The sequence below is a fragment of the Anomaloglossus baeobatrachus genome, chromosome 11 (genome assembly GCF_048569485.1).
Source record: "Anomaloglossus baeobatrachus isolate aAnoBae1 chromosome 11, aAnoBae1.hap1, whole genome shotgun sequence".
NCBI classification, from domain to species: Eukaryota; Metazoa; Chordata; class Amphibia; order Anura; family Aromobatidae; genus Anomaloglossus; species Anomaloglossus baeobatrachus.
Genome location: NC_134363.1, coordinates 126,143,254 through 126,159,516, shown reverse-complemented (window position 1 = coordinate 126,159,516; position 16,263 = coordinate 126,143,254). Strand labels below are relative to the sequence as shown.

At 46.9% G+C, this 16,263-nt stretch overlaps 1 protein-coding gene across 7 annotated transcripts in view; it reads right to left on the bottom strand.

Annotated features, from left to right (window-relative positions):
• Positions 1–16,263, bottom strand: part of PRDM16 (PR/SET domain 16) — an 869,912-nt gene that overhangs the window by 103,864 nt on the left and 749,785 nt on the right. For all 7 annotated transcript variants that reach the window (XM_075328421.1, XM_075328422.1, XM_075328423.1 and 4 more), the window contains exon 4: positions 6,155–6,289. In XM_075328421.1, coding sequence (XP_075184536.1) covers positions 6,155–6,289 — 135 coding nt within the window. The remainder of the gene's footprint in view (positions 1–6,154; positions 6,290–16,263) is intronic.

The following is a 16,263-nucleotide window of genomic DNA, read 5'->3' as shown; positions in this document are numbered from 1 at the left end:
TTGTTGACACCACCGCTGCTCTGTATGGGGATCCCGGGGACTGATGACAGGGAGCAGTTAAGTTGTTGGTTCTCCCCTCCGTGGGTAGGGGGTAGTTATCCCGGGGCCCAGTGATGAGGTGGGTGATGAGGGATGGCGGGGCCGGTGCAGGGCTTGGTGGGGTGCAGGGACGCGGGGGCAGCGCTGTGCCTTGCGGCACTGTGGTACTCACTCAGCCTGAGACAGGGACACAGTTCTCGGTAAAACACATGGCTGGAAAGACGGTTCCCACGGACGGCTGCACTTGCTGTTCCCCAGTAGTTGACGGTAACGGTCCCTTTTCCTGCACCTGAGATGATAATGGTAACGATGGGTTCCCACTGGTAACCCGCTCCCTGGCTTGGATATGGGCCGGAGGAGCCCTACTTTGCCCGCAGGCGCTGGCCCTGAGAAACTGGTGCCCTGGCGGTGGCGGTGTCTCTCTCCAACGGTTGGACTGTTGCCTTCAATCGGGACTTGGTTGTTGGGAGACCCAGAGGTCCCCTTCACTAACGGATTTGGCAAATTTACGGCGACTCCTAGCCTTGCTGGGATCCGAAAGGCCCCTGCCACTGGTGCTGGCTTCACTTTGTATACCGGTCCGGTACCGCCGGGCCACCACCCGTCCGCGGTCCTTTCGGCAACCTCCGGTCAGCCGCTCCTGCGGACAGTCACCGCCGTCTGCTGACCTTGCTGTCTCAGTCCGGGGCACACACCCGGACCAGCTTCAGGCTTTACCAACTGTCACTTTTTACTCCTTCTCTGAAGCTCCTCTACTACTTCCCTTCCTTCTACTGCCACTAACTTTTCTTATCCGCCTGGTTCTCCCGCCTCCAGGGCTGTGAACTCCTCGGTGGGCGGAGCTGACCGCCTGGCCCACCCCCTGGTGTGGACACCAGCCCCTGGAGGAAGGCAACAAGGATTTTAGGTTAGCCTTGGTGTTCCTAACTGGGGTGTAGGGTGTGGTGGTGTTATGACCTGTGACCCCTGGCTTGCCCAGGGCGTCACATTCCCCCTTAGCAAAATGCAGACCGTCCGCGGGCTGCCCGTCCAACACCGGTTTTATTTTCTGAAAAGATATAAAAAGACATGACATACAAATAGAATAACTTCATCCCACATCGGGAGGATCATTTCTTAAACGTTGCAAAACGGTAACATTAAAACGGTTGCGGCTGCCGCTCTCTCCCACCCAAGTAACCTGGCCCTGATGCTGCCCCTAAAACCCAGGCAGCACCCCTTGACCCCAGTCCTGAACCAGTTACCCGAGCGGGATCTGTCCTTCCCCTCCAGAGGGTAGCCATCGGTTCCTGTGGTGGCTGGGCCCCAGCCTGCTCCACTGCGGGCCCTCCCTCCAACCTGCCTCTCCGGAGGCGGTAACGGTTAGCTGCAACAACAGATTTTTATTTACAACCCACTTAACGTTTGTGGTTGCCCTGCAAGTTCACGGGCTTGTCCATAAAAGTTCCTATTCAAAACCTTTTGAAGGGTCCCCACGGGGACAACAGTGCCGGCAACGGCCGGTTCCCAATCACGGTAGACAATCAGGTTACTGTTCGGTAATCAATTTTTCATTTTTGCAAAACTTTTTAAAACTTGTAAACATACTGACTGGTGGTCCCAACGGGGACGGTGCAACGGTGCTCCGCTGCCATCACTCTGAGTCCTCGACATCACCTGAGGGAGGGGGCGCAGCGCTCACACGGGACTCCTGGCTGCCCCTTAACTTAGCATCCAGCGCGAACCACCCCCTCTCCCCACAGTGCCGGGTGTACTGCACTATGTCGCCCGGCATCAGGTTACGACCGGGATGCTCCTCTGGCAGGTGAGCATTCACATCCCGCCGGGCTATAAACACTTCAGCCTCCAGGCCCGGTTCATATATAAATCCATAGCCCCGGCGGACATCAAACCGCCTCACCTGCCCTTCGTACAGCGGGCCCCGGACACGGAAAGTTGCCTGACGGAGGTTCTCTTTTTCCCGGATTGCACGGGCCACCAACTCCGCCTTCTTTCTCTCCCTCTCTTCAATCACCAGGCCCAATGGTACCGGCTCCCTGTCCCAGTACGGCGCTGCTGTGAGCTCCGGTGCACGGGTCAGGTCCCGCGAGACCTGTTGGACATTGCCCACTGCTGTTACTCTGGGCGTCAGGTCCCGCGGTGACTTGGCCTTAGACGCTGCTTTGCATCGGCAACCCGGCACAACCTCAGCCGAGGTGTGGGGGACGGGCACAGGGGCTTTCCGCGGTTGGGCCTTCGGCACGGAGCGGGTCATCGGCTCCGGCTCGGGGACTTTCTCGGGGGACGCCTCCGGTTCGATTTTCGGGGCTTTCCAGGGCAGCACCTCCGGTCGACTACGGGCTCCGGCTACAGGTCGGCCCGCCTGGGCGGGCATGCTGGGTATCGCTACCGGTTGCGGTGGTAGCGGGCCTAGTGGCGGGGTCACGGCTTCCGAGACGGGTGGCGAGGGAGGCAGCAGGGGGAGAGGGTTTGGACCGGGTCCCACAGCCGCGATGACCGGCCCTTCAAGGACATCGGGGCGTGGGTCACTCACCCTCCCTTCCTCCGCTTTCTCCTCGCGTCTCCGCACGGTCGCGATGACGTCCGCCATGTCGGTCTCCCACTCCTCCATGAGGAGCTGCATCTTGACCTGCAGCCTTTGGTAGAGCTGCGCGGTCTGGATCTCCACCCACGCCGCAGTTCCAGGCGCGGGGGCTACGGTGCTGCGGGACGGCATGAACATGTTGCTGGCGGCCTCTCCCAGGAACAAGATGGCTGCAGGGTCCTGGCGTCCCTGCTTTTATAGCTGCGCTCACATGCAGCTAGCCGCCATTCCGTCTCCCTCAGCCTCTTTCCGGCCCCTCCTCTATCGGGGCGGGGTCTTGGCCTTCGCGCCTCCACTACTCAAGAAGACGCTCGAGCGGGAACTTTTCGCGCCAAAGATGGCGACGTCTGAAATTTTCTGGCCGGACACCTCCGGCGGTCACAAGTTGCACCTCTACCCAACGGCAGAGCGGTAAGATCCTGTTCGTGACGCCAAGTTGTCGCGAGCGGAGGAGGGGACGCCGCGCTCTCCCACTGCTCGGGTCCGGCTGCCGCTGCGGCTGCTGCGGCCTGCTGCTGCTGCTCGGTGGCTCGAGCGATGGGCCGGATCCCGGGGACTCGAGCGGCGCTCCTCGCCCGTGAGTGAAAGGGGATTGGTTTTTGGGATAGTTTATTGTCCGTGACGCCACCCACGGTTGTGGTGATTTGTTGACACCACCGCTGCTCTGTATGGGGATCCCGGGGACTGATGACAGGGAGCAGCAAAGTTGTTGGTTCTCCCCTCCGTGGGTAGGGGGTAGTTGTCCCAGGGCCCAGTGATGAGGTGGGTGATGAGGGATGGTGGGGCCGGTGCAGGGCTTGGTGGGGTGCAGGGACGCGGGGGCAGCGCTGTGCCTTGCGGCACTGTGGTACTCACTCAGCCTGAGACAGGGACACAGTTCTCGGTAAAACACACGGCTGGAAAGATGGTTCCCACGGACGGCTGCACTTGCTGTTCCCCAGTAGTTGACGGTAACGGTCCCTTTTCCTGCACCTGAGATGATGATGGTAACGATGGGTTCCCTCCGGTAATCCGCTCCCCGGCTTGGATATGGGCCGGAGGAGCCCTACTTTGCCCGCAGGCGCTGGCCCTGAGAAACTGGTGCCCTGGCGGTGGCGGTGTCTCTCTCCAACGGTTGGACTGTTGCCTTCAATCGGGACTTGGTTGTTGGGAGACCCAGAGGTCCCCTTCACTAACGGATTTGGCAAATTCACGGCGACTCCTAGCCTTGCCGGGATCCGAAAGGCCCCTGCCACTGGTGCTGGCTTCACTTTGTATACCGCTCCGGTACCGCCGGGCCACCACCCGTCCGCGGTCCTTTCGGCAACCTCCGGTCAGCCTCTCCTGCGGACAGTCACCGCCGTCTGCTGACCTTGCTGTCTCAGTCCGGGGCACACACCCGGACCAGCTTCAGGCTTTACCAACTGTCACTTTTTACTCCTCTCAAGCTCGTCTACTACTTCCCTTCCTTCTACTTCCACTAACTTTTCTTATCCGCCTGGTTCTCCCGCCTCCAGGGCTGTGAACTCCTCGGTGGGCGGAGCCGACCGCCTGGCCCACCCCCTGGTGTGGAAACCAGCCCCTGGAGGAAGGCAACAAGGATTTTAGGTTAGCCTTGGTGTTCCTAACTGGGGTGTAGGGTGTGGTGGTGTTATGACCTGTGACCCCTGGCTTGCCCAGGGCGTCACAGAAGCACATGTGACTTTTTGCATTCTTTTTGTTTAGTGACATCACTCCATTATCACTGTACTGTGACTTTATGTGTTCTTATACACGTGTTGTAACATAACGGAGCAGTTAACTGTAGAGAAATAACCTAGCTGCACAAATCATATCAGGAGACCTTAAAAGCTTAAAATTAACCCCAAATGATGACATAGATACATTTTTGTCGATCAAGTGGCAATGGCACTATTAAGAGGACAGCAAAGTGGCTGAGGGGTTAGCACTAGTGATGAGCAAGCGTGCTCATCACTGTTTAATTCTTGATTGAGCATTGGGGTGCTCGGGTACTCAGTCGAGTATCGCAGGTGCTCGGATGTGTTATCTATGAAACCAGAACACAAAGAGCTGGGCTCCCTTCACTGAAAGATGGCAGCCAGCACCCCAGTGAGAGCAATTTGTAGTGTCTGAATGGTTCTACCAGAGGATAAAAAGAACATTTTTGGATGTAGTGTGTCAAGACAAAAAATAAAAAACCCTCCGCCCTACCTCCTCTGGAAATGTTCTGCATATGGCTGGCTGTATGTGGTCGGAGAGCCGTACTGCCCAATCATTGACTTCCATTACACTCGTTACTCGAGTTGAGCCCCTTCAGTGCATCTGACCTGATCAACTCGAATAGCGAGCACCCGAGCATTTTAGTGCTCGCCCATCTCTAGTTAGCAATGTTTTGCAGCACTGGGGTCCTGGATTCAAATCCCACCAAGGACAACATCTGCAAGGAGTTTATATGTTCTTCCTGTGTTTGTGTGGGTTTGCTTCCACGCTCTGAAGTATCCCAATAGGGACGGTGGATTGTGAGCCCTAATGGGCACAGTGAAGATGATTTCTGTAAAGGCTGTGGGAGAAGATGGTGCTATATGGTGACACTTTAAAAGCAGACGTCATATAAATTCATAATAAAACATTGTACTTCTAAAAGACTTCATGCCCATGAATAAAGATACTTCTCTTCCTCTCCAAGACCCAGAATGCTAATGCTTTGAGGCGGTTTGGATGTTGAGTATCCTTAATCCACTACGAGCACAGGTAAACCACTGCAAATTCTGTGACTACTATAACTATGACCAGCGAAACAAATCCAATACCTCTACTCCAAGCCCATGTTTTTTATACCTGATGGCTGAAGGTAAGACATGTAGCCTGCTTATGTACACTTCTTTTTAGATCACAAAGCTTTTGACCTACCAGCTTTATTTGTAACATTTACCATAACAACGTTTTTCAACCATCTCCCGATCTATGTAGAAACTTTTGACCCCTCTGTAACTCTGCTCTTGAGTTCCTGTCACTCATAGACTCATAGAATGGTAGAGTTGGAAGGGACCTCAATGGCCATCAGGTCCAACCCCCTGCGAGTGCAGGTTTTCCTAACTCATCCCAGCTATATGTTTATCCAGTTTCTGCTTGAAGATTTCCATTGATGGAGAGCTCACTACCTCCTGTGGCAGCTTATTCCACTCCCTGACTGCCCTCACTGTCAAAGGTTTTTCCTAATATCCAATCTGAATCCCCTTTTTTTTAGTTATATCCCATTACTTCTTGTACTTCCTTGTGCTAATGAGAATAGGGTGGTTCACTCTGCACTGTGACTTCCTTTCAGATATTTGTAGACCGCTATTAAGTCTCCTTTCAGCTGTCTCTTCTGCAAACTAAACATTCCTAGTTCTTTTAGCCGGTCTTCATATGACATGGTTTGCAGACCTTTTACTATCTTGGTTGCTCTGTTCTCTACTTACTTCAAGGCCAGCTAGACCTGGTTCCCTCAGGCACTGCCCAATTTCTAGACACCTAATTTTATGGAAAGTGACAACGATCATTGCAACTTACCTGATCATTTTGATAACAGACCGCCAAATTTTGTTCATCGCAGGAACAAGCCATTCGGATAAATTTTAGCCAGCTCCCTGATCCTGATTGACTGTTTTCAATGCACATCTTCTCTTCTTCCAACTCTTCAGAAACCTGGAAAAAAAAGAGAATAACAAATAACACATTGTTAGAAACTTTTGACATTGACTTTAATTTATCTCTATCAGCATAGGGAGTGAAGGTTGTCCGCGGCACAAGAGCAATTTTCCCTCTGTCCCAAAGTCTGGCTTTGCAAACTGATTTTGGAGAAGCTAACTTGGTGACCAAGATAGCAGTTTCATATTTCAAACACACAATATTAAACTGGACCCACGTCAAAATATCTTGTACTGTAGCTTTAAATGCAGTCACATAACATTATTTTCTACACTCTGGTGGTAAATGGCAGCTTTTTTTTTTAAAGATCTTTTTTGTTAGACAGGTTTACAGAGCATCTGGATAGGTCTTAATCCAGCCATTGTCAGGGTGCATGGGAATGAAGAGCAATTTGTGGCCTTTGCCCGCATTGCTAGCAGCAAAAAATTACAGTACACAATTGTATCACTGTGTAGCCGTGGTGTTCGGAGTCCGAGGAGCTTCCTTCTATGTAATACTTAGATGAAGAGCATGAATAACCACAGTAGACGCTCTATATAGATGATACATGGCAAACTCAGGCACAGCCAGCATGATTGTTATCCCTGTGCACATTATAGGTTTTCAGCATTTTTTACAAGATGATAAAATATGAAGTGTAGAGCCACCATTGTTTAACCTGCACAAATACATCAGGCAATTGCTTAAATAGCAAACCCTTAGTATACCATTATTATCTGATTTCCTGCATTTACTAAAGAACATTTGTGAGAAAATCAAATTCCCTGCAGTTTTCTTTTCAAGGGTCTTCTGACAACCTGATTTTGCTCATAAACAGTACACTCAGCCTGTTGCCTCCTAAGGCCTCTTTCACATGTACGTGAAACAATGTTAGTGTAGAAAGACGGATCTCATGCCGCGTTTATCACTGTTCAAGAAGCAGATGCTTTTTTAATCCATGTCCTATATTCAAAAAGCATATACAGGTCTACGCGTTTCAAGGGTCTCAGCCCCCTTCCTCAGGACAATTTTGAATGACAGGATAATCCTGTCATTCAAAATTGTCCTGAGGAAGGGGGCTGAGACCCTTGAAACGCGTAGACCTGTATATGCTTTTTGAATATAGGACATGGATTAAAAAAGCATCTGCTTCTTGAATCGTGATAAGTGCGGCATGAGATCCGTCTTTCTACACTAACATTGAATCTAATCCTGCGGGGCTGCAGCTATTCACCCTACCACTACGTCTTCATAGGAGTTGTGACTTACACAACCGCTGTAGGTGAGTGCATCCATTTTTCTCATGTACTGTTATACCAGATAAGACCCTATTGCGCTTTTTTTCCACATTCTCCTCATCCCACATGTACGTGAAAAGCTTTCTTGTTTACCATGGCCAAGATGAAGGTGCGAATGGCCCATCCGTGTGCCGTGATTTTGGTACAGGTGTGGTCTCTGTGTGCTATCCATGACAGTACACGGAGAGCAAGAACTTTTTACTCACCTGTCCCCGGCGCTGCTGTCCTTGATGCTGAAGTCTCTGATGCTGCTGTTGTTTCCGGGTCCGCGCTGCAATGAATATGCATGAGCATAATAAGCGGGCTCGGAAACAAGTGACAGCAGCGCTGAAGACAGCATCGTTGGAGACAGGTTAGTATAGAAAATCATTTTATTTTGAAGATACATGTTTTCTCTGGTATGTGTCACGCTAATGTCACAGAGATCACATCAGGAGTTGTCTCCGTGTGAAACACCACGGACACGCGAGTATTCCTAACGGACACATGGTCCTTGAGAAAATACTTATCTGTGCGCAGACCCATTGGTTTTAATGAGTCTATATACATCTGTGTCTCCGGTACGTATGAAAACTGTCATCATACGTACCTGAATCACTGACGTGTGAAGGGGGTCTAAGGCTGTGTCCACGATGACTTTTTGGTGAGTTTTTGACACTCCATATTTTCACTGTGTCAAAAATGCAGCGTCTTACAGTTCTGGCTAAATTGATGGGATTTATAGAAATCTCCTGCCCACTGTGTGTGTGTTCAGTCAGCAAAAACTGACCTACTGTGCATGTGTCAAGTCCGCAACATGGCAATTTCTCCTGCGAGAATGCTGAGTTTTATGTGCGGATTTTCCCCTTACACTTAGATTAGATGCAGGAAAACAGCATAGGAAACCCTCTAAAAACACAAGTAAAGTTTTGTCGCAGCCAAATACCAGGAAGGATCAAAAACAAATTAACTTCATTTAAAACATGACAGTACAAGACGAGACAAAAAAACAGCGTAAAAAAAGAGAGAACTACAAATATAAATAAGACACACAAAACGCAATGGAAAACCTCAAGCCACCTAATTTACAGTATATAATAGGTGCAAAAATTCTGCAACATCAAAAACTCACCAAAATCTCATCATGGGAACGTAGCTTAAAAGCTCCTAAAGGAGATGATGATATCCCGTATTTGATTTTGGACTGCTGCTTGCATAGTTCTCCTGTAGATAAGCCACTAACCAATGTGTCAGCTGGCGACTTCCTCATAGAGAACACAAGAGTGTTTGACTGAGTGTGGGCTCCTATGTATGGGAGAGCTGGCTGATATGGCTGTTGTCCGAATGAGCAGCTTACGTATTATTCAGTCGACAACCATTGAATGTGTATGGCCAGCTTAAGTCCTTATATACTGCTTCTCAGGCTACCTGTACACATTGTTTGCCATCGGCATGGCTAGGCAAAAGACGGTTTTAAGTTATTTTTACCTTATTCTTAATCTGTCCAGGCTGCATGGATAACATACTCATATTGTGACACGGGACATAATGTGGCCAAGACAAACTCAATAAAAAATCTGCTGGATTTTTGGTCGCAGGTTACATATGACTTTGAAATCGAAGCTGTAGTATAATTTATGTACGACTCAGTTGCCAAATCTCTACTCTGATATAGTCTTGCAACGGCAAGTCTGCAGATAAATTGTGCATAGTTTTTGGTGTTGCAACTTGTTTCAAACTTGAGGTCACACAATCATGTTACCATATAGAACTTGACAGCCTCACATATGTCTGTCAGGCTGTCAAGTCTGGGTAAGGCCAGAGTCACACTTTCGAGTGTCTTGCGCGAGTCTCATATTGCATCACCAGGCATGGCCGCACACTCTCTTGACAGGAGCAGGTCGATTGCATGTATCTCTATGCAGCTGAGATGCTCCTGTCCGGAGAGAGTCAGGCAGTGTCGGGTGATGTGATGCGAGACTCGTGCGAGTTACATGCGAGGCATTCGCAAATGTGACTCTGGCCTATGGAAACCTGCGGATAGTCCGTGCACCATGGTCCATGCTTGGTTTCTGAATGTTAAAAGAAAAAGGTTTTGGTACCGTGTTAGCCAGTTGAAAAATGATTGATTGCTCTCAGTGAGAGAAACAAAATTAAAATGTTGTAGTTGTGATACCTATTAATGGCTAACTAAAATAAAAATAAAATACGATGTTATAAAGCAAGCTTTCGAGACATCTCAGGTCTCTTCCTCAGGCATGGTATGACAAAATATCTGAAGAAACACAAATAACTCTATGGACACAGAACTCAATCTGTCAGGAGGATTCATGGCCCATTACAAAATCTGAGGAGTCATTCCAGAGACTCACCAGACCTCTGATCCTACATGGATATTGGGACAATAAAACTCACACCACTAATCAAAGCTAACTAAAGGCCCAGTCACACACAACGACTTACCAGTGATCCCGAAAACGATGCAACCTGATAGAGATCGCAGGTAAGTCGCTGGGAGGTCGCAGGTGAGATGTCACACAGTCAGATCTTACCAGCAATGCAGGAACAATACAGGTCGCAGTAGCGACTTGTATAACGATCTCAGCAGTCACTGTGACCCTGTCACACAGTGTCAAACACAGCGATGTCTCCTGCCCAGCAGGACATCGCCTTTGAAGAAAATGGCCTGGACCATTCTGCAACGACTAGAGATCTCACAGCAGGTGCCTGATCGCTGGTAGGTGTCACACATAACAAGATCGCTAACGGGATCGCTACTGCGTCACCAAAACCGTGACTCAGCTGCGATCTCGCTAGCGATCTCGTTATGTGTGACGGTACCTTTAGGATTCACTTTCCAAGCTCAGTGTTTGTTTATTTAAATGTCCTTTTACTATGCATCGCTCTGCCCTGTTTTGTGTATATATTTGTGTTTCTTCAGATATTTTGTCATAACATGCCTGAGGAAGAGACCTGAGATGTCTCGAAAGCTTGCTTTATAACATCATATTTTATTTTTATTTTAGTTAGCCATTAAAAAGTGTCACAACTTCAAAATTTTCATTTTGTGTCTCTCACTGAGAGCAATCAATCATTGGTCTCTGAATGTGGCATAAAACTTGTGTACTAATAATTGTACACACTAGTTTTTTTGTGAAAATTACTCTACTAAAAATGACACTAAATATTGTCGAAGGTTATCAGTTTTGGAAAAAAACAAAACCAAAGGTATCGAACCAAGAACTTTTAGAAAAGTCAACCATGATGACTCATGACAAGGTCAAGAATTACTGTGGAGCCACAAGTATAATGTGAATGGACAACCCAGGCTGGCAATAAACATGGGTTTTTTGAGGCATCCAGTAGAAATGGGAAATATTAAGGAAGGTCTGCTCTTTTCTGCCGGATCCACTTCTGACTTTGGCTTAAAAAAATTGCATCAAAAGCTGTCTACATTGGCATCTTATATCATTTTATCCACTTTGATACTCAACGAATTTTCTGCCCACAAATCCGGATAGGAAATTTGCCGTGTAAATATAACCTAACAGTTTCAGAAATGTATTTCTGGTCTAAGGAATGGCAGATTAAAGGAATTCTGTTGCATATACAACACAATTATTAATATCACTTCACAGTGAGACTGAAGCAAGGAAACATTTGCTATTTTGACAACACTGCTTTCCTTCCAAGACGCCAGGCGCTTTACATTAAACTGTGCATTACCACCAAAAATAGCTGCCTAAATTTCCCTTTAAAAATATCATATGGTTAATGTTTTCAACAGAATTATCCATGCGGGAATTTCTGATTTCTAAACGGGAAGACACATTAGGAGAAAGCGCAGCTGATTTTTACCTGCATACGCTCGGCTTGGCGTGGAGGCGAGGGGGTCTCTCAATTATATCTGACCCAACAGGGCCTTGCTTAGTTATAGGACGAGCACGCTATAATTATCATGATTTTAGAGGTTCTTGTAAAACCCACACAAATAACCCTGTTGTTTTTTCGCATTCACTCATTGTTTAGCTAATGCAGGGGATTCAGCAGCTTCCTGTATTTCGCACCTCTGCTGTTATATAAAAGCTTTTTTTTCTACATGTGTCTGTCAGTCACTTTTGAACTCAGAGCTTTTTGTTTTACATTATTAGTCTATGAGAATAAGTGAAAAACCCCTCTGTCGCATATCTTCCTAAATGTAGTCGTGGCCCTTCAACCCATAGACGCGTTTCACGCATTAACTCTTTCTGGTGGAAAAGTTTATAGGATATGTTTATAACTAGGGATGATCGAATACCTCAAATATTCGGCTATGCCCATATTCGACGAATAGGTCACCGCTATTCGACTATTTGCGAATTTTCGATGCGCAATGTAAGTCTATGAGAAACCTGAATAGTTGATGAATAGTAACTATTCGGGCTTCCCATAGACTTACATTGCCCATCTAATATTCGCATAGCGGCGACCTATTCGTCAAATATTATGGAAGCCGAATATTGCTGAATATTTGTGATATTCGATCATCCCTATTTATAACCCATATGTTATTATTGCATCTCTTACAACTCCTCCATACATTTTGTCAGCGTTCTTAGTCACTTATAGAAAAAAACTCAAAGTTTCAAGAGTATTTCTATATGTTTTTAATTACATTTTTGGTGACATGTTCATTTTAGAACATTTAGGCTAAGTTCCCACAACATGGTGGCGCGCAACATTTCTGCACCGATTAGGGATATTAGATTACTTGCATCTTTTTTTACTGTTTTTATATATTTTTTGTCTCTTTTGGTGCTTCATGCTTTAAATAAAGCTGCTTTGTGTTTTATTCTAGTTGGCATTTGGCTTTGACCAAATTTTATTGATACAGTTAAGTGAGGAATACATGTGTTTTATACTTGCGGATTTTCTGCATTTAATGCAGTTTTATGGGGAAAATACACGCATAAAACTCAGCGTATTAGCAACTGAAATTGAGATGTTGCAGATTTTAAAAAACGAAGAATTAAAAAAAAGTACAGTGGTCAGGAGATTCCTAGAAATCCCATCCAACTTGCTGGAACTGTAAGATACTGCGCATCAAAGAATAAACAATGTCAAAAGTTCACAAAAAATCATCTTGAGCACTTAACCTAAGGGGACTGATTTTGAGAACCTAACAAATCCTTAATGTTCTGTTTCTTAAAATGAATCACCTTACGTTCCTAAGATGAGTTTTTGACACTGCGTATTTTGTACAGTTTCTATGGCCACGTGCACACGTTGAGTATTTGGTGAGTGTTTTACCTCAATATTGGTAAGACAAAACCAGGAGTGGGTGATAAATACAGAAGTGGTACATATATTTTGATAAGGTCACTTGCACACGCTGAGTTTTTGGCGACTTTTTACCTCAATATTTGTAGCCAAAACTAGGAGTGGGACAATCAGAGGAAATGTATAATAAACACACGGGCACCACTTCTGTATTTATCACCCACTCCTGGTTTTGGCTACAAACACTGAGGCACAAAACGCACCAAACACTCAACGCCTAAATGTTTAGGAGAATTAGGTCCCACTAAAGTCCCTGTCACACACAGAGATATATCTGCGGCAGATCTGTGGTTGCAGTGAAATTGTGGACAATCAGTGCCACGTTTGTGGCTGTGTACAAATGGAACAATATGTTCATGATTTCACTGCAACCACAGATCTGCCAAAGATTTATCTCTGTGTGTGACGGGGCCTTTAAGGCCGCTTTACACACTACGACATCGATAAAGCGATCTCGTTGGGATCACGGTATTCGTGATAGCGATGTGGTTCCGTGTGACACTTACGTGCGATCAAGAAAGGTCGGAAAATTGTTCAGAATCGTGAATCGTTGACATGCTCCCCTATTCCCAATTATCGTTGCTGCTGCTTGTACGATGTTGTTCGTTGTTCCTGCGGCAGCACATCGGTACGTGTGGCACCGCAGGAACCTCACCTTACCTGCGGCCACCGGCAATGAGGAAGGAAGGAGGTGGGCGGGATGTTACGTCCTGCTCATCTCTCGCCCTCCACTTCTACTGGGCGGTCGCTTAGTAACGCCGCTGTGATGCCGAACGAACCACCCCCTTAGAAAGGAGGCAGTTCGCCGGTCACAGCGACGTCGCTAGGTAGGTAAGTAGTGTGACGGGTCCGAGCAATTTTGTGCACCACGGGCAGCGATTTGGGGGTGGGTACACATGCTAGCGATATCGGTAACGATATCGCAGTGTGTCAAGCGGCCTTAAGGCTACGTGTACACTTTGAATATTTGGTGAGTTTTTTTACCTCAGTATTTGTAGCTAAAACCAGGAGTGGGTGATAAATACAGAAGTGGTTCCCGTGTTTCTATTATATTTTTTCGCCTGATTGTTCCACTCCTGGTTTTGTCTTACAAATACTGAGGTAAAAAAACCTCACCAAATACTCAACATCTGCATGTGGCCTAAATGATTATGAGAACTGGGTCCCACTAAAGGGGGCTTTACACGCAGCGATATCGCTAGCGATGTCGTAGATGAAAGCACCCGCCCCCGTCGTTTGTGCGTCACGGACAAATCGCTGCCCGTGGCGCACAAAATCGTTAGGAGCCCTCACACGGACTTACCTGCCTAGCGACATCGCTGTTGCCGGCGAACCGCCTCCTTTCTAAGGGGGCGGTTCGTGCGGCGTCACAGTGGCGTCACTAAGTGGCTGCCCAATAGAAGTGGAGGAGGGGCGGAGATGAGCGGCCGTAACATCTCGCCCACCTCCTTCCTTCCTCATTGCCGGCGGCCGCAGGTAAACTGTAGTTCGTTGTTCCCGAGGTGTCACACATAGCGATGTGTGCTGCCTTGGGAACGACAAACAACCTGCATCCTAAACAATTAACGATTTTTTTGAAAATGAACGACATGTCAATGATCAACGATAAGGTGAGTATTTTTCATCGTTAACGGCCGTTCGTTGGTGTCACATGCAACGACGTCGCTAACGATGCCGGATGTGCGTCACGGAATCCGTGACCCCGGCGATATATCGTTAGATACGTCGTTGCGTGTAACAGGGCCTTAAGGCTATGTCCACACAATGAGTATATGGTAACTTTTTAATCTCAGTATTTGTAAGCCGAAACCAGGAGAGGAACAATCAGAGGAAAAGTATAATAGAAACATGGGCACCACTTCTGCATTTTTTACTGACTCCTGTTTTTGACTTAAATACTGTGGTAAAAACTCACCAAATAGTCAATGTGTGTATGTGGCCTATTAGGCTATGTTCCAATCATGAGCCTTTGGTGAGTTTTTTATGTTGCAGAATTTCTGTACCATTTTTAACACCTAATATATAAATATTAGGTTACCTGTGTTTTTTTTTATATGTATTTTTGTGTACGCTTTTTACATGGGTTTTTAGCTCATTTTTTGATGCTGCCGTTTTTGTCTCTGGTGTGTCCTGCTTTAAACAAAGCTGCTCATTTTTCAATACCTCCTTGTATTTGGCTTTGACAAAACTTTATTGATATACTCATATGTGCATTACATGTGTTTTTGACACATTTCCGCAGCAGAAATGCACTAAAAACGCATGTTTGTTTTTTACCTGTAGATTTTCCAATGCTAATGCCAATCTATGAGCAGAATCAGCACAGAAACTTAGCGTACCCGCTGGAGCAGGGTTCCCAAACTCCAGTCCTCAAGGCCCACCAACAGTGCATGTTTTCAGGATTTCCTGAGCATTGCACACTGCTGTTGGAACCAGCACCTGGGCAGGTAATTACATTAACACCTGTGCAATACTAAGGAAATCCCAAAAACCTGCACTGTTGGTGGGCCTTCAGGACTGGAGTTGGGGACCTCTGCGCTAGAGAAACACCGCAAGGCAGTTTACAGGGCGCTGAGTAAAAAAAGAAGCTCAGCGGGCATGAGATTTCTATAAAGCCCATCCACTTTGCTGGAATTCTTAGGCCACGTGCACACATTGAGTATTTGGTGAGTTTTTTACCTCAGTATTTGCAGTCAAAACCAGGAGTGGAACAATTCTGCATTTTTTTATCCACTCCTGGTTTTGACTTATAAATACTGAGGTAAAAAACCTAATTGAATACTCAACATGTGCATAAGGCGTAAAATGCTGCATTTTCGAAGCAGCAAAAATATGCAGCGTCAAAAACCTCACTAAAAACTCATTGTGAGCACAAAGCCTTACTATTCCCGCAAAGTGGATGGCATTTTTATAAATCTCCTGCCCGATGTGCTTCTTTTTTACTCAGTGAGCCCTGAACTGACCTGAGGTGCGTGTGTCAAATCCACAAACGTCAATATCTCTTGTGGGTATACTCCGTTTTATGTGTGGATTTACCTCATAGAATTTATTAAAGGCCGGAGTCACACTTGCGAGTGACTCGCACGAGTCCCACATCGGCATCACCTGGTATGGCCGCACACTCTACAGACAGGAGCGTCTCAGCTGCATAAAAATACATGGAGCCGACCCACGCCTGTCAGGAGAGAGTGCGGCCATACTGGGTGATGCTGATGCGAGTCACTCGTAAGTGTGACTCCGGTCAAATGCGTAAAATCTGCAGCTAAAAAAGCAAATGCTGGAGAAATGCACTAAAAACACGTGTAATCTGCACATGACTGTATAAGACTGTATTTTTTAAAGGTCAATTACCAGGAAATATAAAAAAATAAAGCAGATGATTTGTATAAAACATAA